Source organism: Idiotropiscis lumnitzeri, chromosome 16 (genome assembly GCF_059441095.1).
Source record: "Idiotropiscis lumnitzeri isolate Australia: NSW breed Sydney's pygmy pipehorse chromosome 16, RoL_Ilum_1.0, whole genome shotgun sequence".
NCBI lineage: Eukaryota > Metazoa > Chordata > Actinopteri > Syngnathiformes > Syngnathidae > Idiotropiscis > Idiotropiscis lumnitzeri.
Window position 1 is genome coordinate 8,121,407 of NC_142406.1, and position 18,711 is coordinate 8,140,117.

The 18,711-nt window shown below is 39.6% G+C and overlaps 2 protein-coding genes across 3 annotated transcripts; both read left to right on the top strand.

Moving 5' to 3' along the window:
- The first annotated feature begins 178 nt into the window (after positions 1–178).
- On the top strand, positions 179–9,413 carry ppp1r10 (protein phosphatase 1, regulatory subunit 10). The gene is made up of 18 exons (XM_088319387.1): positions 179–512; positions 3,076–3,184; positions 3,265–3,351; positions 3,745–3,880; positions 4,061–4,112; positions 4,281–4,370; positions 4,454–4,582; positions 4,659–4,764; positions 4,892–4,995; positions 5,197–5,324; positions 5,549–5,705; positions 5,832–5,972; positions 6,050–6,296; positions 6,474–6,549; positions 6,634–6,849; positions 7,428–7,548; positions 7,995–8,348; positions 8,435–9,413. The coding sequence occupies exons 2-18, from the start codon at positions 3,078–3,080 to the stop codon at positions 8,563–8,565; spliced, it is 2,382 nt and encodes a 793-aa protein (XP_088175513.1). The 5' UTR covers positions 179–512; positions 3,076–3,077; the 3' UTR covers positions 8,566–9,413.
- Positions 9,414–10,341: 928 nt separating this feature from the next.
- LOC148321194 (serine/threonine-protein phosphatase 1 regulatory subunit 10-like) lies at positions 10,342–17,197 on the top strand. Of its 2 annotated transcripts, none has more exons than XM_088319588.1 (12): positions 10,342–10,486; positions 13,433–13,544; positions 14,128–14,214; positions 14,676–14,811; positions 15,471–15,522; positions 15,617–15,706; positions 15,799–15,909; positions 15,984–16,059; positions 16,129–16,217; positions 16,296–16,436; positions 16,501–16,729; positions 16,820–17,197. In XM_088319588.1, exons 2-12 carry the CDS (start codon positions 13,435–13,437, stop codon positions 17,010–17,012), a joined length of 1,314 nt encoding a protein of 437 aa, XP_088175714.1. In that variant the 5' UTR covers positions 10,342–10,486; positions 13,433–13,434; the 3' UTR covers positions 17,013–17,197. The 2 variants fall into 2 exon arrangements, with proteins under 2 accessions (XP_088175714.1, XP_088175715.1); XM_088319589.1 differs by lacking the exon at positions 10,342–10,486 and adding an exon at positions 10,548–10,690.
- Positions 17,198–18,711: the final 1,514 nt, after the last annotated feature.

Consider the following 18,711-nt stretch of genomic DNA (forward strand, 5'->3'; position numbering starts at 1 on the left):
CGCAATTGTCGAAAAACTGCGTGAGTCGCCATTATGCCTTTGAACACAGGGTGAGGTCGTTCGTCAACCATTTTGAGGCGATACCAGGGCTGAAAAAACGCTGCAGTGACGTAAAAAACGTCACTACGTATAAAAGCTAAGTCCCTCCTCTTCTAGCTCATTCCTGGATTTGGTCAAAGGTAAGTTAAGACGTCAAAACATTCGTGCACATATTTGTCGTTTTTAAAGGTGAAATCACCCTAGAATTTTCACACAAACACACGCATGTAATAGATTACGCTTTGGGATGAATTTTCACTTCCAACTAAGATGTTTTTTTTCTTGTGTACTTTCCAGGTTTCAATTCGTTTGCCTGAAGTTTCAGCCGTCGAGGACTTCGACCAACCACTCAAATTGATATTTTTTCTTCAAGTAATGGACATCTGATTACTATTTTTGCCTCCAGTTTGTTCTTGAAGGAAAAGGCTAGCTTTTAGCTACCCAAGCCCCACCCATTAGAAATTTTGAAGCAGGTATTAAAGCCATCAAAGTTGACGATATGTTTTTTTTGTATAAACGAAATAAGTGCCCGAAAAGCACAATGTGTTATGACTAAGACGCTGAGGGCATTTAGTTTGAATCTCAATGCATACTGTTGACTTGTTAATGTAAAGCCAAAATATTCGCATTAGCTATCTTGCGACAGTTGGCTAGCGGCCGTCGCAATTTAGCATAGCCTAGCCTTTTGTTTAGCATGAGCTCACACGTGAATGTGAACGGTGACACAAGTCTCCGTTTCTTCGTGTGTGAGACGAGGTGGGCTAATAAAATTTGTAGTCGATAAATGATACCTATAAGCAATCTGATCATAAAGATTGCCGTGTTTGTTTAGGAGACGAATAACCAATGAAATCGGACTTTTTTTTGCCTGCCGGGGTTTTGTAGAGGCTGCTCCACGGAACTGAAACATCGCAATCTACACATAAAGATTGCGTTAGGCCGAGGATTGATGGACGTTTGACGAAGCACAGTGTTGCGTTGACGAAAATAGCACGGGACTTCCACAAACCCCGCACCTTGCACTGGGCAATCTGTGGATAAAGATTGCGGGATGACTGAAGCGAAGTGGTCTTTTCGAAACACACATTCGGACTTGTCAAAGTAGTGGACAATTGGCTTGATAAACCGACTGGTGGATTTTTCTTCGGAACATTTGGGAGTTTTCTTTGTTAAAACCCGTAAAGCAGCCGCAATTTATTTTTTTTGCCGCTGCGTAAATGTTCTTTTTCAGCTTGTCTTGTTAATCGCAGCTCGTACGCTGTTAAAACCTAAACGTCATGTTTTCTTTGTGCGGTCGTCTGGCGTCGGAGTGGTTAAATCTCGCTGGGCTGTCATTGGCGGATGAATTTACTCCCCCTCCCCCTCGATCCTTTCAATTGCAGATGGAATTTTTCTGCATTTATGTAACCAGGGGAATTCAGGCACAGTGTCACCCCCACCCCCCAAAAAAAAAAAAAAATCCGGAATAATTAGCAACCCGATATTGTCAATCCTGATGCGCTATTAGTGGTTGAATATAATTATTATGTTTACTGTTATGTACCAGTGATACACCACTTTATTGTTTACAATTCTTTCTCATTAGAGAATGTAGCCGGGTGTTGTTTGACACTGACATTTTGTGTACATGTGTAACAGTTGTGCCACTTCCAGGCTTTGAATTATTTGCAGTGTTGTGGAGTTCTGAGACTATAAAAAACCTCTTCTACATTTAAACGGGTAAGACCTAACTGATTCCTCACACCATGGCATTTCCTATGAACTAACCTCAATAGTGGCAGGAGCTATATCAACATGAACAAAAAGTGCACAATCCAATCTGCTCATACCTTGCAAATAAGAATACAATGTTGTTTTAATTTAACAAACATTTGTAATACAGTATATTTTAGTTATGTAACACATTTATAGCCCACTTGTTAAAGGTAACTAGACTCCTAAAGTAATCCAGACATTAAATAGTTTTTACCTTTTAGTGATCTCTATCTAATGTTTTTGCAATTCGAATTTTTTTGTAGGCGTCCCATGAGCCACATTGTACAGATTATTCAAGACATACACCAATCAGATAAGGTGATTTTAAAATACACACAGTGTGAGTGCAAGCATTTTATTTGTACGGTTTCAAAATACCTATGTAATAAGGATTAGTCAAGTTTCCTGTTCAGATGCAGTTTTGCACTGTGATTTTGACTTGCGAATGCTATTAAACTTAATTATTTATGAATAACTGGCAAATCTGTCATCTGATGTTTGTCTAATGATGGGTTTGCATACTAGTATATTATGAAATGTAAATGAAAAACTATTTCGTTTGTGGTGTTCTCAAATGGCAGAAATAAAATAAGCGGTGGATGATGTGTAAATACTTTCAGTAGGCTACAAATAGGGTTGCTGCACTAATATATCATTAAATGTAGTTTAGTAAAATAGAAAGCACATTTCTATACAAAGAAGCACATATGAGTACAAATGCCCTCCAAGGTTCTGAGAGGAGACATTCTGGTGGTCTAGGACACTCGTCTGTCCTGCTCCTGGCACTGCAACTTGAAGTCGTGCAGGCAGCGTGCAACACCGTTCAAGTATGAGGCGGGACGTTTTTTTTCTTATTATTTTTGCAGAATTGTATGCTGATGAGTCATTTTCTATGATGATTTCTTCTGGAGTGACTGCTGCTGATTTGTGTTTGCTGGTGTAGCTGAGTGCCGTCTAGTGGGAACACTTGCCTTTGTGGTACATTTTATTGTACTCTATAGTGGCAAAGTGAGAGATACTCTTGGGTGGTCTTACGTTGTGAGGTGGACTGATTACAATTTTAAAGCTTTCGCGTTGAGCATTGTTCCGCGTATGTATAGCAAGGATGGAATTCAGTTCTGTTGAGCAGCCTTATTTATATTTCAGGCAACAAGAAAAAAAAAAAAAACAGTAATCATAACACTAATGCCCTGTCATATAAAAAGGAAGAAAAAAAACAAGCAGGCAGTACACATTTCTCCTACTGACGCATGTATTAATTCCTTGCGGTTTGTTTTTCAGAAATGGAGGGGGTGCCGGTGGACCCCAAAGAGATTTTGAAGGGTGTAGAGGTTCTACTAGGGAAAGATGGTGGACTCTGCAGCTTGGAGGGAGTCCCAAAGATGTTTAGGTGAGCAATTAAGGCTGTTTTTTTTTTTTTTTATGTCTCCCGTTAACATTAAACAACATACTAATATATTTTCTGTACAGCCTAATGAAAGCATCTGCCAAGATGGTCAGCCGGTGCATGTACCTGAACATCCTCCTTCATACAAAATCGCACGATGTTCTCAATAGGTGAGTTTTTACTCTTCTGGATGCAGCTTCATTAATTCTGTGGTGAGATTATATATTTTTATTTATGGTTGATGATGATGGTGGTGGAAGCTGAGGTGTAATCACACAATGTTCCACTCATGCTTTCAATTCATGCATTTTCAGCTTTAAGGCAAGGTCTAAAAAAAAACGTTAAAGGGTAACTAACCACTATTGCTGTAGGTAGTGTGCATATTTAATGTCGGATCTCTATCATTGTCTTATTTACAAAAGGTGAATTGAATGCTGAAACCTGAACAGTAATGATGAACTGATATTTATATTTTGAAACACTAGCTACCCACCATCAGCAACTCCTTTGAACCTTCATGTGTGCTTTTTTTATTACTGACACATTGTCTCACCTTTATTTAGATTCATTAGAGTTGGTGGCTACAGGCTGCTGAACTCATGGCTCACGTACTCCAAAACCACCAACAATTCACCTCTGCTGCAGCTTATTCTGCTCACGTTGCAGAAGTTGCCTCTCAAAGTGGATCATCTCAAACAGGTACGGTTTATTTATATACTGATTGGCTTCCAAGTTCTAATAAAGAAAAAAAAATCAAAATAGTCAAACATACAGTTATGTGCATCAATGTAACTGTAAAACATTTGTTGAATTATACTGTACAGATTTATTGTATTGTGTTGGGTAGCTAAGGTTCCAAATGGCTTTTTTTCTCTCCAGAACAACACAGCCAAGTTGGTGAAGCAACTGTGTAAAGGCGCAGAGACTGAAGGTGAGTTTTCTCTTTTGTCATGCATATTGTTTTAGCTCGTTCACTACCATCCTAGTAAAAAATAAATAAAAATAAAAAAGTGGATCCTTGACGTCTTGAGCCGTCAATGGCAGTGAATGAGTTTAGGAGTTGGGACTCAATGCAAAATGTCATTCCTTTTCATTTTAGAGTTGAGGAAGTTGGCGTCGGTGCTTGTCGATGGCTGGATGGCAACAATTCGCTCCCAGAGTGTGTCGAGCAATGCCAGCAGCCCCGCCGGTAAGGCCAGTTTGCTTTTGCTGTTTTATCAAAGTCTCTTTCTTTTGAATATCAGCTTACAATGCCCTATACTCAACGTGTAGATAAGAAGAAGAAGAAGGAAGATGGCAAGGTTCCACTCAGAGAGGTGAAGGACAAAAGTGGAGAAGAGGAGAAGAAAAAAGACAAGGCTAAAGCTCATGCACCGAGTCATGCAAAAATTCGCTCCATAGGTAAGCCATTGAAAGAATTGATGTACTTTGCGTCATATTGCAAAAATGCCTTTAAATAAATGAAATGGTTTTGTAGGTCTAGAGATGGACACGCCAAACCCTGCTCCCACAAAGAAGAGCCCGGCTGCTCCCCAGCTGGGTGACAAGTACAACATCAAGCCTCCAGTCCTCAAGAGGTTAAGGTACTGAAACGTACCTGAATAAATATGAGCGCAGTGTCGTCACAGTTGACGTGCATTTCGCTCTCTGCTGCCATCTAGTGGTTAGCGAGTGGTAACATTATGCTCTCCTTTTTTAAACTCTGAACAGTTCCGGTCCATTTGATAATCCTCCAATGGAGAAGAAATACAAACCTCTAAATACGCCATCCAACGCTACCAAAGAAATTAAAGTCAAGATCATTCCAGCGCAACGTAAGTGTACACTTAACCACAAAAATACACAGATATATTCAAAATATTGTTTGATAAATGTAGTTCACTTAGTTCATAATAAAAATAATAGCTGTGGTTTTAAATAAATGAAATATTTCATGATGGGTCACACTGTCTTTTCCTGCTGATGGGTGTGTCCATGTCCAAACCTTTGACTGTAATTTGACCTAATGTCTGCAGCCATGGAGTGCACAGGTTTCCTAGATGCGCTCAACTCTGCTCCAGTGCCTGGTATCAAGATCAAGAAAAAGAAGGCTGCAGCTGGTTCACCTTCCAGTACCAAGGCTGTGTCCCCGACCTCAAACAAGGTAGGTATTCAGCAAATTGATGGCCAATTGCAATGACTTGTGTAGTTTATGTTTAGTTTTGTGTATCTATTCCCAATAAATAATTGTCTTTAAGTGCCTAGAAGTTAGAAAGGCCTTCAGTGTATTTGGCTCAGTTGACATTTGTATTAAGTAGTTACAGAGTTAAGTAACTAATGTGCTTGCGTTCTCCTTATATCTCACTTCTTTTCCTCCTTTATTTTCAGACAAACCCATTTGACAGTAAACCATCTACGTATTCCTCATCTTCGGCCAAACCAACATCTCCAGAGACCATTTCTTCAAATACGCTTGATGAAAATCAGGAGCCGGATCGGCCTGGCACCCCCGTGCCCTCTGAAGACCCGGACTCCATGGACACTGGTGAGCTTGACTCTTATGAAGTCAAATAAATGTAATAGAAGACAGTATATGTTTCATTTTCTGACATTAAGTGTCATCAAGTCCAATTTAAATTGCGTAACTGATGGTCGTGTGTGTATTTTTCAGGAGATAAGCCTAATTCTCTGTCCGAACCTCGCGGGGAAGAAGACTTAACAAAGAAGGGCAAGAAAAAGAAGACTGTTCACTGGGCTCAGGAAGATAATCTCAAACATTACTTTTATTTTGACCTCGACGAGACAGAGAGAGGTATGAAACATGCCGTAGCTCAGTGTGTCAAACTCCCAGAAATACAAATTACTAACCTTATTCATTCCCTCCGCTAGTCAACGTCAACAAGGTCAAGGACTTCGGTGAGGCGGCCAAACGGGAGTTGATGATGGATAGGCAGACATTTGAGATGGCTCGACGGCTTTCTCATGACACTATGGAAGAGAGGGTGCCCTGGACACTCCCCAGGCCACTGACATTGCCTGGCAGTCTGGTCATTCCTGGGTCCAATAGCAAGGAAAAGCTTACACAGCGGGACCGTGAGATGGGCATCTTACAAGAGATCTTCCTCAGTAAAGAGAGGTAGGACCTCAAGCACTAAGCACTTATGATTAGCACTTCTTTAGTTTACCTTTTAATGAGTTTCCCTATCTTGATTTTTGTCCTATGGGGTGGTTCTCTGAAGCACTTGTTGAGTGTATTTGGGACTAAGGAGTGGTTTTCATCCAAGGTGTCGTCTTTTGTTGTCCTTTTTACTAGTGTGCCTGACAGTCCACATGAACCCGACCCCGAGCCTTATGAACCGATGCCCCCTCGACTGATTCCCCTAGATGAGGTTAGTATAAATTTCTAAACACACCCCCTTGCTTTTTTGTTTTTTATCATAAATGACCACTTTTTTTGACTGGTGTACTTTTAGGACTCCTCAATACCAGATGAGAGCTACGCTGAGCCTATGGACACATCACAGCAGGTTCCTGCCATGGCTCAAAATGAGAGCTCCAAACTGCCACCTGTCCTCGCCAACCTGATGGGCAACCTTAACAACAATTCACGTAGCCCCCAGACCACAAACACTGCCAACAATCCTGTCACACCAGCTGTCAACGTACAGGAGCTGCTCTCGTCTATCATGGTACATGACTTCTGCAGACTGGGAGCATTTGTCCGCAGTGAAATAAAGCCTTTCTATCTGTTTGATTTACTCATTCGATGCTGCTTCGTAGGTCCTATGCACTATTTTATACATCCAAAATAAATTTGATTTATTATTTATATTAAACATGAAGGCAATGGTTGCATCGACTTATTAGATGTAAAAAATTAAGTTGACAAAACAGCAATATTCACAAAAACACACTTGATGCTAATAATAATATGAACAAATAAGAGTATCATTGAGATGAAATCAAATGTAATAAAAAAAAAAGTGGTGGTCAAATTAGTTCAGCATTCATGTGCTTAACCAATATCTGAGCAAAAACTTGAATAATTCTGGGCAATATGAAACAAGTATACCAAGGTAGCACAGTTGCATTCCTGAATCAAGATGCGTTTTATTCGGCAGTTTGGGTTAAATGTCATAGCGTAGCCTTTTGTCACCAGTTGAAGTTTCATTAGTCATCACTTTTTAGAATACATATTTTTTCCATCTTTTTTATTTTTTTTTAAATTGCGATTATATTGTAACTAATCACCACTGTGTATCTTTAGGGTGCTTCAAACAACCAGTCTACTGAAGACCTCATCAAGCAGCCCGACTTCTCAGATAAGATCAAACAACTTCTCGGTTCCCTTCAACAGACGCAGAACCAGAACCAGGGACCTGCACCAGGTAAAGCCACGTCATCCCCTGTTGGATCACAAATGTTCTTTGTAGTTAGGCTTGTCAAATGTTCTACAGCCCAGACTCCACTAAACATTTTTGTTCAGTATATTTTTAATAGTTAATAAGCCCGCATAGTTAATCAAATTCAAGCAACCCTTCCACTTAATGTCTGGGCTTTTTTCTGTAAATATACTGTTTAGTGTTTACATGAAAGGGAAGTTAAGTCAAATATGTTATCGACAATGTTTTATGCGCCTCCACAATTCTCTAAATCCTGTACCTTTTTAGCATTCATTCTTGACCATCACAAAATAAAATGTGCATTAGTTAAACGCTGTTTAACCCAAATGAACTTATTAATGATCTTACTAGAATATTTTCCAAACTCATGATTGTCTGTTTTCACTCACCTTTTTTTTTTTTTTTTTTTTAAATGTTTCTTGTCCATCCAGCCAACCCGAGTCTGCTGGGTCACGGTCCCATGAACAACATGAACAACATGCACATGCAGATGCCCATGAACAGCGGCTTCCCACCCAACATGCCCCCCGGAGGCCCCCGCTTTAACCACCCGCCCCCCCCTCACAACCACGGGCCGCCTTTCAACGCTGGCGGAGGCCCACGCATGATGGGACCGCCACCTGGACAAGGCCGCGGGGATAACGGCAACTACTGGGGAGACGACACCATGAGAGGAGGGCCCCACCGGGGAGGACATTTCCACCGGGGAGGAAGGGGACGAGGGGGAGAGCCCGGCTTCCGGGGCCGAGGACGAGGAGGTCCAAGAGGAGGACACAATATGAATGGTATGTGAGCTATTTTTCTTTTTTTAACTAGATACCCACTGCATTTTCACTTAGTTGCTCAAACATTTTTTTTTCTCCTCCAATAGACATGTCCATGCGGCCTGTTTGTCGCCACTTCATGATGAAGGGAAACTGCAGGTACGAGAGCAACTGCGCTTTTTACCACCCCGGTGTAAACGGACCACCCTTCCCCCCAAACAACCAGCACGGACATTAAGCTGCAGCACCTTCCTGCTTGCTGACAACAGAACTGTGCCACCTCTGCCATATTCTACATTTCATTTTCATCAAACCACTGCGGCGTGATCCTACAATCGACGGACCCCAATGAGACTATCACTAAAGAGGCCGTTTTTAACAGCTCGACTGAGACCTTCACAGCTTTTGCCACTGTCACATGTCTGCCGGTCACGGTCTACATCTGCAACTTACTTCAACTTCTTACATTTCCCTCCAGTTTACTCCAATTGCCTTTCAACAGTTGTTTTCTTCTTGCCTGATTCTTTGGCAGCACTTTAACAAGAAAAGGTAAATCATATTACACAAGTGATTTTGATTGAGCTTGAACAACTAGAATGGTGAATGATCCCTTATCCGAAAGAAGCGAGGAAGCCTTCCCCCCCTGCTCACAGCAGCCACTAAGCTATTGTGCTAAAGATTATGAAGACCTCGTACGTGATACCTTAAAGTTTATCTCTGCTTTGTGACTGGGCAGCTCATTACTTTGAGCAAATAATTATCAAAGATGAGTCTGCCGGTTCCAGAAAATGACCTCTGAACTCTCCATCTTAACCTCAAAAAAGAGGTTTGAACGTCAGTATTATGATGAAGCATTCTGCGGGTCAGCTATTGTGTTTTCTGTGAAAACAATTACCGCTATGTCTCTTGTGGGACTTTTTTTCCCCATGTTTTATTTTGATACATCGTTAAAAACAGATGCCCCTCTTTTTTCTTTTTACAACGGGTGCATTGAATGTATGTACTGTAAGGCTGTGTACATGTTCATGCGGTCATATTTTTCAGTTGAATTATTTTGTACACTATTAAATGAATGTTAAAATCGAATTTTTTTATGATTTATTTGAAATTAGGGACACAGCGGGATTAAAGCTTAAAAAGCAGTAAAAAAAAATTAAAAACAAGGATATAGGATAAAAATGTTATGAAAAAATGCATTCTCAAATTATTTAAAAATTTATAAAAATTCATGGATGATTAATAGACACACACATATAATTTTATATATATATATATATACACACACTCATGTATGAGGGTTGGTGGTAATATAGTACATAATTTTGTGTCAAGGTTTGGCTCGCTGTTCATAATGTAAATGTTATTCTGTATAATTTAATTCTATTTAATTTGTATGAAGTCATGTACCCAGCAAAGACAAGGCTACATTGGAGATTTCCATTTAATTGTTTGAAAAGATTAATGAGTTTGTTAAAAAGAAAAATCTAAAAAATACTCACCCAAAAATATTGTCTATGGCTTACGTGTATCCACAGAATGAGTGAGATTTGTAATTTTTTTTTTTTTCATCATGCACAGTAAAAACAGTTGCAATAAAGTATCAAAAAAAGTGGATGGTGGTAAAATAAATACTCTGTGACACATTGAATTATTTATTAAGATTAGGCAAACCACAACATGACATTTTGATCAGAGTGAGTTCTTATACATTCTTCATCAATAATCATTACTTTTGTGTCAAATATCAATTTGGAGGGAAAATACCAGAAAAAAATGTTGCGACGATTTCTTTTAGGTTTTAGTCATTTATAAATGTGAAATGTAGCTTCTGTTAGTGGTTTTTAGAGACACTTGTTTTCGTAATTTTGTACATTATGTAGTTCTGAAAACAAATACGGAAGTGACGATCAAGGAAGGAAGGCCGTGATTGGCTGGCAGGTTTCGCTCAAACTGTCTCTGCTGACAACATTCGCCTTAATTAAAAGACTTTTCACCCTTTATAACTTGTCGCATACTCGTGTCCTACGTTTGCTTTGTCTTCACGATCTGCCTCTTTATCAACCATGAAGAGCTTCAACGCCGCGCTGAGCGGTTCTGTTTATTTTATTTAGTAGAATATTCGGGAATCAAATTCTGCACGATAAGTACATTTAATCGAGGTAACACATTAATAGATTAAACACCACAGATGTGTGTTTCCCCCCTTACAGATCCTTCCTTCCACTGGACAATGAAGCGCGGTCCCGTTTAATACATTTCTGACTTTTGTGTACATATGTAATATTTGTGCCCCTAACAACCTTGAATGGTTTGCAAGTGTTAGGGCGTTCTGAGCGTATATAAAAGCGCAACCACTTAAACTGGTAAGATTTAACCGACTGCTTGCATTTCAACCTGCTCAATGAAAAGGTGGCGATGGCACACATTGATCCACTTGGTCTAACTCGCTGTGGTTCTGCAAAGAAGGGAGATTTATGTATTTATTCATTTGCGTTACAGGAAATAATTATTTACGCTGATCGCGCTGTCATGAACCATTCCGTCAATCTTCAGTGTTTATGCCCGGGACAATATACGGAAGTACCAAAATAAAAGCACAGCGATATTACCTGACGTCATATTTTATTTAGCTATTTCCGTCACTGACTTAATTCTGAACCTTTGTGTACCACGTTTTATATTACAAAATAATAATCTCAGCTCACCACCAAACAAATATGATGGAACGCATTCAGTTGTTCTGTTGGCGTAGAGTGAGCATGAATTCAGATCATTAAACTGGTCACTATTTTTTATACTAAATTTTGATTTTTTTTAAAAATAGGAGTTGCAAAGTAAACTGTTCTAGATGATCGTCCCAAACCGGGGTGGTGGTCCCGCTATTTCAGAAGGGGGACCGGTTGGTATGTTCCAATTACAGAGACACTCCTCTGCCTCCTTGATAAGGCCTATTCAGGGGTGCTCGAGAGGAGGGTATGATTCGACAAAAAATCGAATCTCAGATTCAAGCAGGGGTTAATCATACGGTCATCGTCTACATTTTACATTTTAAAAACTAACAGGAGGGAAAATGTCTTGAGTTTAATCTTTGTCAATTATGTTCATACATGAGATTTCGAAGTCAGACAAACAGTAGTTTTGGAAATTGTTTTTTTTTTCTCATAATACTTATCAAGACTTAATTTTGCACCTGACATATATGCAATATATTAAAAGAAAACAAACTAATGACAAACCGATCTAAAAATTCCTATGGGTACTAATGTTTATTAATAACAGCAAAAATGCATCTGTGTTTGTAGTGTCTCTTATCTTACTCGTTGACAGAGTATTAGCGGTAATTGAAACCTTGAGTTTTTAAAACCACAGAAAACTGTAAAATTTGCTCTGTTATCTTTTATGCTAAGAGTTCACAGACTTGACATGACTAAAAATCGTAATACCTTTTGGAGTTACAGGTGCCTTGTCACTTGACAAACGGATGGTTGTATATCTTTGTGTGCTGCGGTTGGCTGGCAACCAGTTCAGGGTGTACCCCGCCTATTGCCTGAGGACAGCTGGGATAGACTCCAGCACCCCTGCGACCCTCGTGAGGAAAAAGCGGCTTCAATAATGGATGGATGTCTTGATATTGACCGGTGCGCTGTTTCAACCATCCATTCACGTTCACTTTTCTGTTTAACCTCATTGTCGCAGGTATGCTGTGCCCAACCCATCTGGCCTCGGGCGAAAGGCGGGTACACTTATGACTGTTTGTCGACCAATTACAGCGCGCAAGACAAACCTACCTAATTTAATCTTACTTACCAAACCTTTGGAATGAGGTAGGAAGCCTGGAAGCAGTTTCAAACCCACAGCTTAGAGCTGTGAGGCTATCGGGCTAACTACTCATCGTCCGCTGTTCCATTGTATAGAAATCTTGATTTGTAATTCACGTCTAAATGCAGCAGAGTAAAATAAATGTGAGTAGTAAGATGTTGGCGTGGTCATCACCTAATATGCCAGGGATGGGCAAACTTTTTGATTGGTGGGTCACAATGGGTTCTAAAATTTGACGGGCTGAACCAGGAGCAGATGGATGGAGTGTTTTGGTAGCCACCTCATCGGAGAAAAAAAAATAAATTTAATTTTAAATGAAAGTGAACAAAAGCATTACAACATAATATATGTGTTTGACACCAGAGTATTTAGAAAATAAAACAAGTTTTATTCATTTAATTTTTTTCAAGTTTGGCGGGCCGGATTAAAACATTTAACGGGCCGCATGTGGCCCCCGGGCCGTAGTTTGCACACACCTTCCGTATGCTGTGCAGTGCACGCAAGGCCGCAATAAAAACAATATGAGAATACTGTGGTGATAAAGAAAAAACGAATGATATTGATAATACATCACAACATAAATAATGCAAATTAGTTGGGCGGAACTCGATAAGGTTGTCTTAGTAAATAATAAATGCGTTCTCCAGGCAATGATGTCGTTCCCACATAAATTGTCATGACCCCTTGATCATGTCCAACAATTGAGATCTGAAATTTTTGGACTTGTCCTGAATGAGTCGCACATTAAAATAATGTGAAAAACACGGTAAGTATCCCACTTTGACGTCTGAAGTATTCGTCAAATGTGAACAAAAAAATGCGGCGGTGACTGATGACATTAGTTTTAGAGTTTGTGAAAAAAAACTCCATCCTGACAATTAGTGCGTGGTCAAATTTTCTACTTTGTACTTCTCATTCCTTCCCCGACTTATAATGACAAATAAATAAGCAAGTCATTGCGGTTCTAAAAATCTTTATCACAGAATTTGCAAGTTTCCACACAAATACGTTCATTGGTGACGTGAGTGTCAAGGGCATCACATCGACCCATGTGATCATGACATCATTGCTTCAACGTAAGAGCATGGGTCTTTAAAGTTTATTCAATTCTACAACATGAACATACCCACGAATGCAGGACTGGTTCACTGAGCAGCGTTCACAGAAATGTCAAATCTTAATGTCCTGAATGCTTGCATACAGTACATCATTTGTGTATTAATGCACAAAGACACCACGATGGTGTAGATAAAGTGCAATGCAATTGTCTTTGGTTTGTTTTTCAGGAATGGAGGGAATTCGACAAGTAGACCCCAAGCAGATTTTAAAGGGTGAAGAGTTTCTATTGGGAAAGGATGGCGGACTTTGCAGCCTGGATGGAGTCCCAGAGATGATCAGGTGGCTTTCGCTTTTATAAATAAACAGTCCCTCTTAAAGGGGAAGTCAACTGGAAACTGTTCTATGCGCCTTCACTCGTGCAAACACGCCATTCGGGTTGATATTGTGTTTGTGAAATAAGAGTTAAGCAGCAAAATCCACCAGGGGGCGGCCATTTTGTCACATCTGTCGACAAATGACATCACAGTTGCTCAGGGTGCAGCTCATATTTTATGAAGCTGAGCCATGAATTTACAAAATGGCCGCCCCGTCAGATGGCTTAACACGGGTGGCTTTTACTGCTTAACTCATTTTCCGCAAACATGAATCAGAATGCCGTGTTTCGACTAGTGGGCCTGCATAGAACATATTTTTGTAAAGAAAATGTTTGGGTTGACTTCCCCTTTCAGCGTTTTATAATATTGGTGGACCACCTTGAGTACTGCTGTATTAGCAATACAGTCACATGAATAGTATATTTTGTAGATTTATGTGTGCAATATTAAGTTTCCAATTGTGTGTGTTTTTTTTAATGAATAAAATTGTTATAAAATGTATCACTATCATCCATGTGACATTTAACCTTTACGTTTTTTAAACACAGCCTTATGGAAGCATCTACCGAGATGGTCAATAGGTGTATGTACCTGGAAATTCTACTTCACACAAAATGTCATCATATTTTTAACAGGTAGGCTTCTTATCCACTTTGTACAATGCATCTGTAAAGCATTATTTGAAAACAGCAGTTTTTATTTAAAAAAAAAAAATAATAAAAAAAAAAAATATATATATATATATATATATATATGAAGATAAGCACAGAGATTGGGTGGATAAAGTGTAGACTTCCTAAAAAAAATAGTACATTGCTTTGTGTTGCAGGCCAATATTTGACTCACAACGGTGCTTCAGTTACATTGTCACAAAAAGCCACACACCAATTCACTTTCAGTCATTTAGTATACGACCAGCACGCCAACACATGTTCAGGTGCCGACTTGCTATTGAGCAAAAATGCAGTTACCTTTGCGCAAACGAATTAAATAGAAAAGTCAAAAGTCATACCACTGGTAATTTAATTAATATGTACCTTTACATGTTACTCCCCCGCACAATATCAATACTGTATATTTTCCCTCCTTCATTTAGATTCGTAAGAGTGGGTGGCTACAGTCTTCTGAACTCGTGGCTCACCTACTCCAAAACCACCAACAACACTTCGCTGCTCCAGCTCGTTCTGCTCACACTGCAAAAGTTACCTCTAAAAGTTGTCCATCTCAAACAGGTACAGTTTATTTATATACTGATTGGCTTCCAAGTTCTAATAAAGAAAAAAATCAATAAACATAGTCATACAGACAGTTAAGTGCATCAATGAAACTAAATTTAAAATATTTGTCCTTTGAAGGTAACTGGAAGGTGTTTTCATAGGGATACTATGACATTGTGGTGTTTATAAAAAAAATGCAAAACGCACTATAGCAGAGGTGGGCAAACGTTTTGATTGGCGGGCCACAATGGGGTCTAAGATTTGACAGAGGAGCCGGACCAGGAGCAGATGGATGGAGTGTTTTGGTAACCTCACCCCATTGGAGAAAAAAATACATTTGATTTTAAATGAAAATCAACAAAAGCAATATATCTGTCTTTGACACACCACAGCATTTAGAAAATAAAACATTAACCAGGTTTATTCATTTCATTTTTTTCAAGTTTGGCGGGCCGGATTAAAACGTTTTGGAGTGTTTTGCCCACACCTGCACTATATAGGCTTGTTACTTCAACACTCACAAGAAGCACGAGTAATGTATTGTGTGACACCACACAACAATTTGAATAATTATTTTTGGGTGTTGGACTTGTAGAAATTCAATTCATAATTATGTAAACAGTATTGTTTGAGAGTTTATAATTTCTCGCATTTTTTTTTTCCATTCCATATAGAACAACACAGCAAAGTTGGTGAAGCAGCTCAGTAAAAGTGCAGAGACTGAAGGTCAGTCGTTTTTTTTTTTTACACGCTTTGTAAGCGTGCAGAGAGTTTGTATTCCTGCTCAACCTCAATATTTGTATTATGTTTTGTATTTCAGAATTGAGAAAGTTAGCATCCGTGCTTGTCGATGGCTGGATGGAAATAATTCGCTCCCAGAGTTTAGCAAGCAGTGCGAACAGTCCCGCTGGTACGGCTTGCCAAACTGGACTGCTTTTTTTTTCTTTTTCTTTTTCATTTCATTTTCATATCATCTTCACATGCTCTAAACTTTATGTGCAGATAAGAAGAAAAAGAAAGATGACAAATTTCACAATCAAGATGTGAAAAACAAGAGTGGAGATGAGAAGAAAAAAGTCAAAGCGAAAACTCACTTATCCAGCCGTCACTTAGGTCAGTCCGCTAATAACTTGCAGCTCTTAATACCAAACTAAATATTTGCATCTTTTGTCTAACGTTGATCCTAGCGATGGATCCGTTAATCAGCACCTCCAATAAGCTTGAAAACAAATTCATCAAACCTCCAGGCCTCAAGAGGTCAAGGTATGACATTTGAAAACAACATCGTCGAGTGATCAACGACATTACAAATATGTTCTCCCCCTTGAACAGCTCTGGTCCATGTGATGCCGCTCCACCGGAAAAGAAAAGCAGACCTCGAAACACATCCGACTCGTCAACATTGATCAGTCCAGCGCATCGTAAGCGTAAATGGCGACCAAACATCTGCGGTCAAAAATGCTCTCTTTCACGTTTTTGCATTTTTGCTTTTTTTGAAGGAGACGAGCCTAATTCTTTGTCGGAATCTCATGGCGAAGAACAGTCGACAAGAAAAAGCAAGAAAAGGAAGACAGTTCATTGGGCTCCGGAGGATGAGCTTAAACAATACTTCTATTTTGACCTGGATGAGACAGAGAGGGGTATGCGAGACACGACGAGCACTCAATCCTTCTTGTATTTCTAAAGATATTTATTCCCCCTCAGTGAATGTCAACAAAATCAAGGACTTCTTTGACACCCCGAAACACGAGTATACCTTGAGAACCCGTCGACTAACTCGCGATACGACAGAGGAGCGGGTCCGCTGGGCGTCACCCAGGTCTCTGACATTGCCCGGCAGCCTGGTCACCCCCGGGGCCAACAGCACGGAAAAAACTGCACGGCACGAACGTGAAATGGCAAATTTACAGGAGAGCGTCCTCACTAAAGAGAGGTGCGACCGTGACTACATGATATAAATGAATAAAACTTTTTGGGATATTTGTTGAAGAATTTTTTTTTTAAATTTTTTTTTTCTCACTAGCGTGCCTGACAGCCCACATGAACCTGACCCAGAGCCTTATGAACTTATATGCCCCAGCCTCATCCCTTTGGATGAGGTTAGTATACTCAGTGGAACCCGGGTCGTAACCGGAAAGTTTTCTGTTGGTCGGCCAGAGCGGCAAAATTTGCCTGAGGTGCTTCAGTGTGTTGAAGCTTCATTAATAGTTCAATAACTTGTCACTCCCATCTTTATCTCGGGTGACCTCCGATTTCAGTTACGTTTCTGTATACCTAGGTAGTTGCATCCTATTCAAGCACGCCAATCAACAAGCGGCGCGTGTGTGTTTGCTTGTGCGTGCATGTCGTAGTCACATCCGTGATTCCAGGGCAGGGTTGAGTGCAGCTGGTGAATGCGAAGGACCGATAGGAGTGGCCTGTAACCCACTTCAAATATTGACCCTGTTGCTGTGCCAACACACTGATGGAGGGAAAGAGATACTGGATGAATGGATGGACCGAGGCTAAAAGACACCTCAGCACTAAAGTTCTGTTCAACACTGAAAATAAAACGCAGATATTTGGTAATTATTTCTTTTTTTTAATTATTTTCTAAGTATGCTGAGTGTTCCGAAAACAAATGTGATGGTCTCACTAGTGAGGTCAAACTAAGATACATTGTCCCAATTTTTGCAGACAGAACCAGAACATATATAATGTAAATAAAGACACAAATGATGATTTGTCCTTTAGTTTAGTTTTTTTTTTTTTTTTTAACCTTTTGTGTGCATGCAGGTTATATTTATAAGGAATCAAGTATAGGGCTGAACAATGAATCAAATTGACAGCATTGTAGAAGATGCAATTTTTAAATAAAAAAATATGTTATTTAAAACCAAAATAATTTCTGCATATCATTGGTCGGTTGGTTATTGGCTTGGTCATTACGTTTATTTATATAGTGTTGTGATAAGTTCCGTGCTCAAGAAGTGCCGTCAACATGTTTGCACATTATTTCATGAAACATGAAAAATGCAAGTTTCTGAGTTTTTATGCATGAACGTAATCTGGATATAATTTACGACTTGCACTAATTTGGTAGAATTTTGTAGAAGTTGCAGTGAACACTTAAAACATTGCAAGCCAAAGCGTAAAGTAAATTAACAGTTAAGTCGATAAATAAACGTCCTTTCACAAGTAGTAGTGAATGACATGCTGCAAGCACTCCCAATCATGATAATAAACGCGAGTGGCAAAAGCAAAATGAAGGCGACCTGGACTTACTTACTAGAACTAAAATATATACTGATTGAGCTGCAAGTACAAGTGAAAATAAAACAGTGCATGTCATAGCGACTCAAATGATACGTCACCTTTATCCGAACATTCATCACATTCTATCAGTTGATTCCTACTAATTCGTTCCATCCAACTATTTACTGTTGAACAATTTCTAAATTCTTGTTACGTGATAGAATATTAAAACAACAAAGATGTTTGCACGGTAAATATCGGTTAATAAAATTGTTTCTCCTCATTTTTAGATGAATAGACATGAACAAGAGGACATCCTGTCTGCATGCCGTTTCGGCTCTGTGTGTGTGTGTGTGTGTGTGTGTGTGTTGCTTCAGAGTGGGCCGTAAAAGGGTTGATTCACTCACTGAGAGCGTATCGGCTGTCAAGGGGCCTAAGAAACTGAACAAAGCTGCTATTGATATAAGGTCGCACAAACTCATGACTGCGGGTACCGCGCAATATTGAGATGGGTCATAAACTAATAACAAGAGGCTGGCATGTTAATAAATGTATCTTACACTATGAGGACGGCGGTAGAACTCCTTTATAGGGGAAGGAATCATCCGGCAACTGCACTAGAAAAGTCTCTCCATTGTCATACGGCCTACGGCCACGATAATTAATATTGTTAAAATCACG

Bases quoted from the DNA above. Each gene is read 5' to 3' on its own strand.
- LOC148321194 (XM_088319588.1), top strand. From the start codon at position 13,435: ATGGAGGGAATTCGACAAGTAGACCCCAAGCAGATTTTAAAGGGTGAA. The intron at 15,707-15,798 runs GTACGGCTTGCC...CTTTATGTGCAG, and splicing joins CAGTGCGAACAGTCCCGCTG to ATAAGAAGAAAAAGAAAGAT. The intron at 15,910-15,983 runs GTCAGTCCGCTA...CGTTGATCCTAG, and splicing joins CTTATCCAGCCGTCACTTAG to CGATGGATCCGTTAATCAGC.
- ppp1r10 (XM_088319387.1), top strand. From the start codon at position 3,078: ATGGAGGGGGTGCCGGTGGACCCCAAAGAGATTTTGAAGGGTGTAGAG. The intron at 4,113-4,280 runs GTGAGTTTTCTC...TTTTCATTTTAG, and splicing joins TAAAGGCGCAGAGACTGAAG to AGTTGAGGAAGTTGGCGTCG. The intron at 6,850-7,427 runs GTACATGACTTC...GTGTATCTTTAG, and splicing joins AGCTGCTCTCGTCTATCATG to GGTGCTTCAAACAACCAGTC.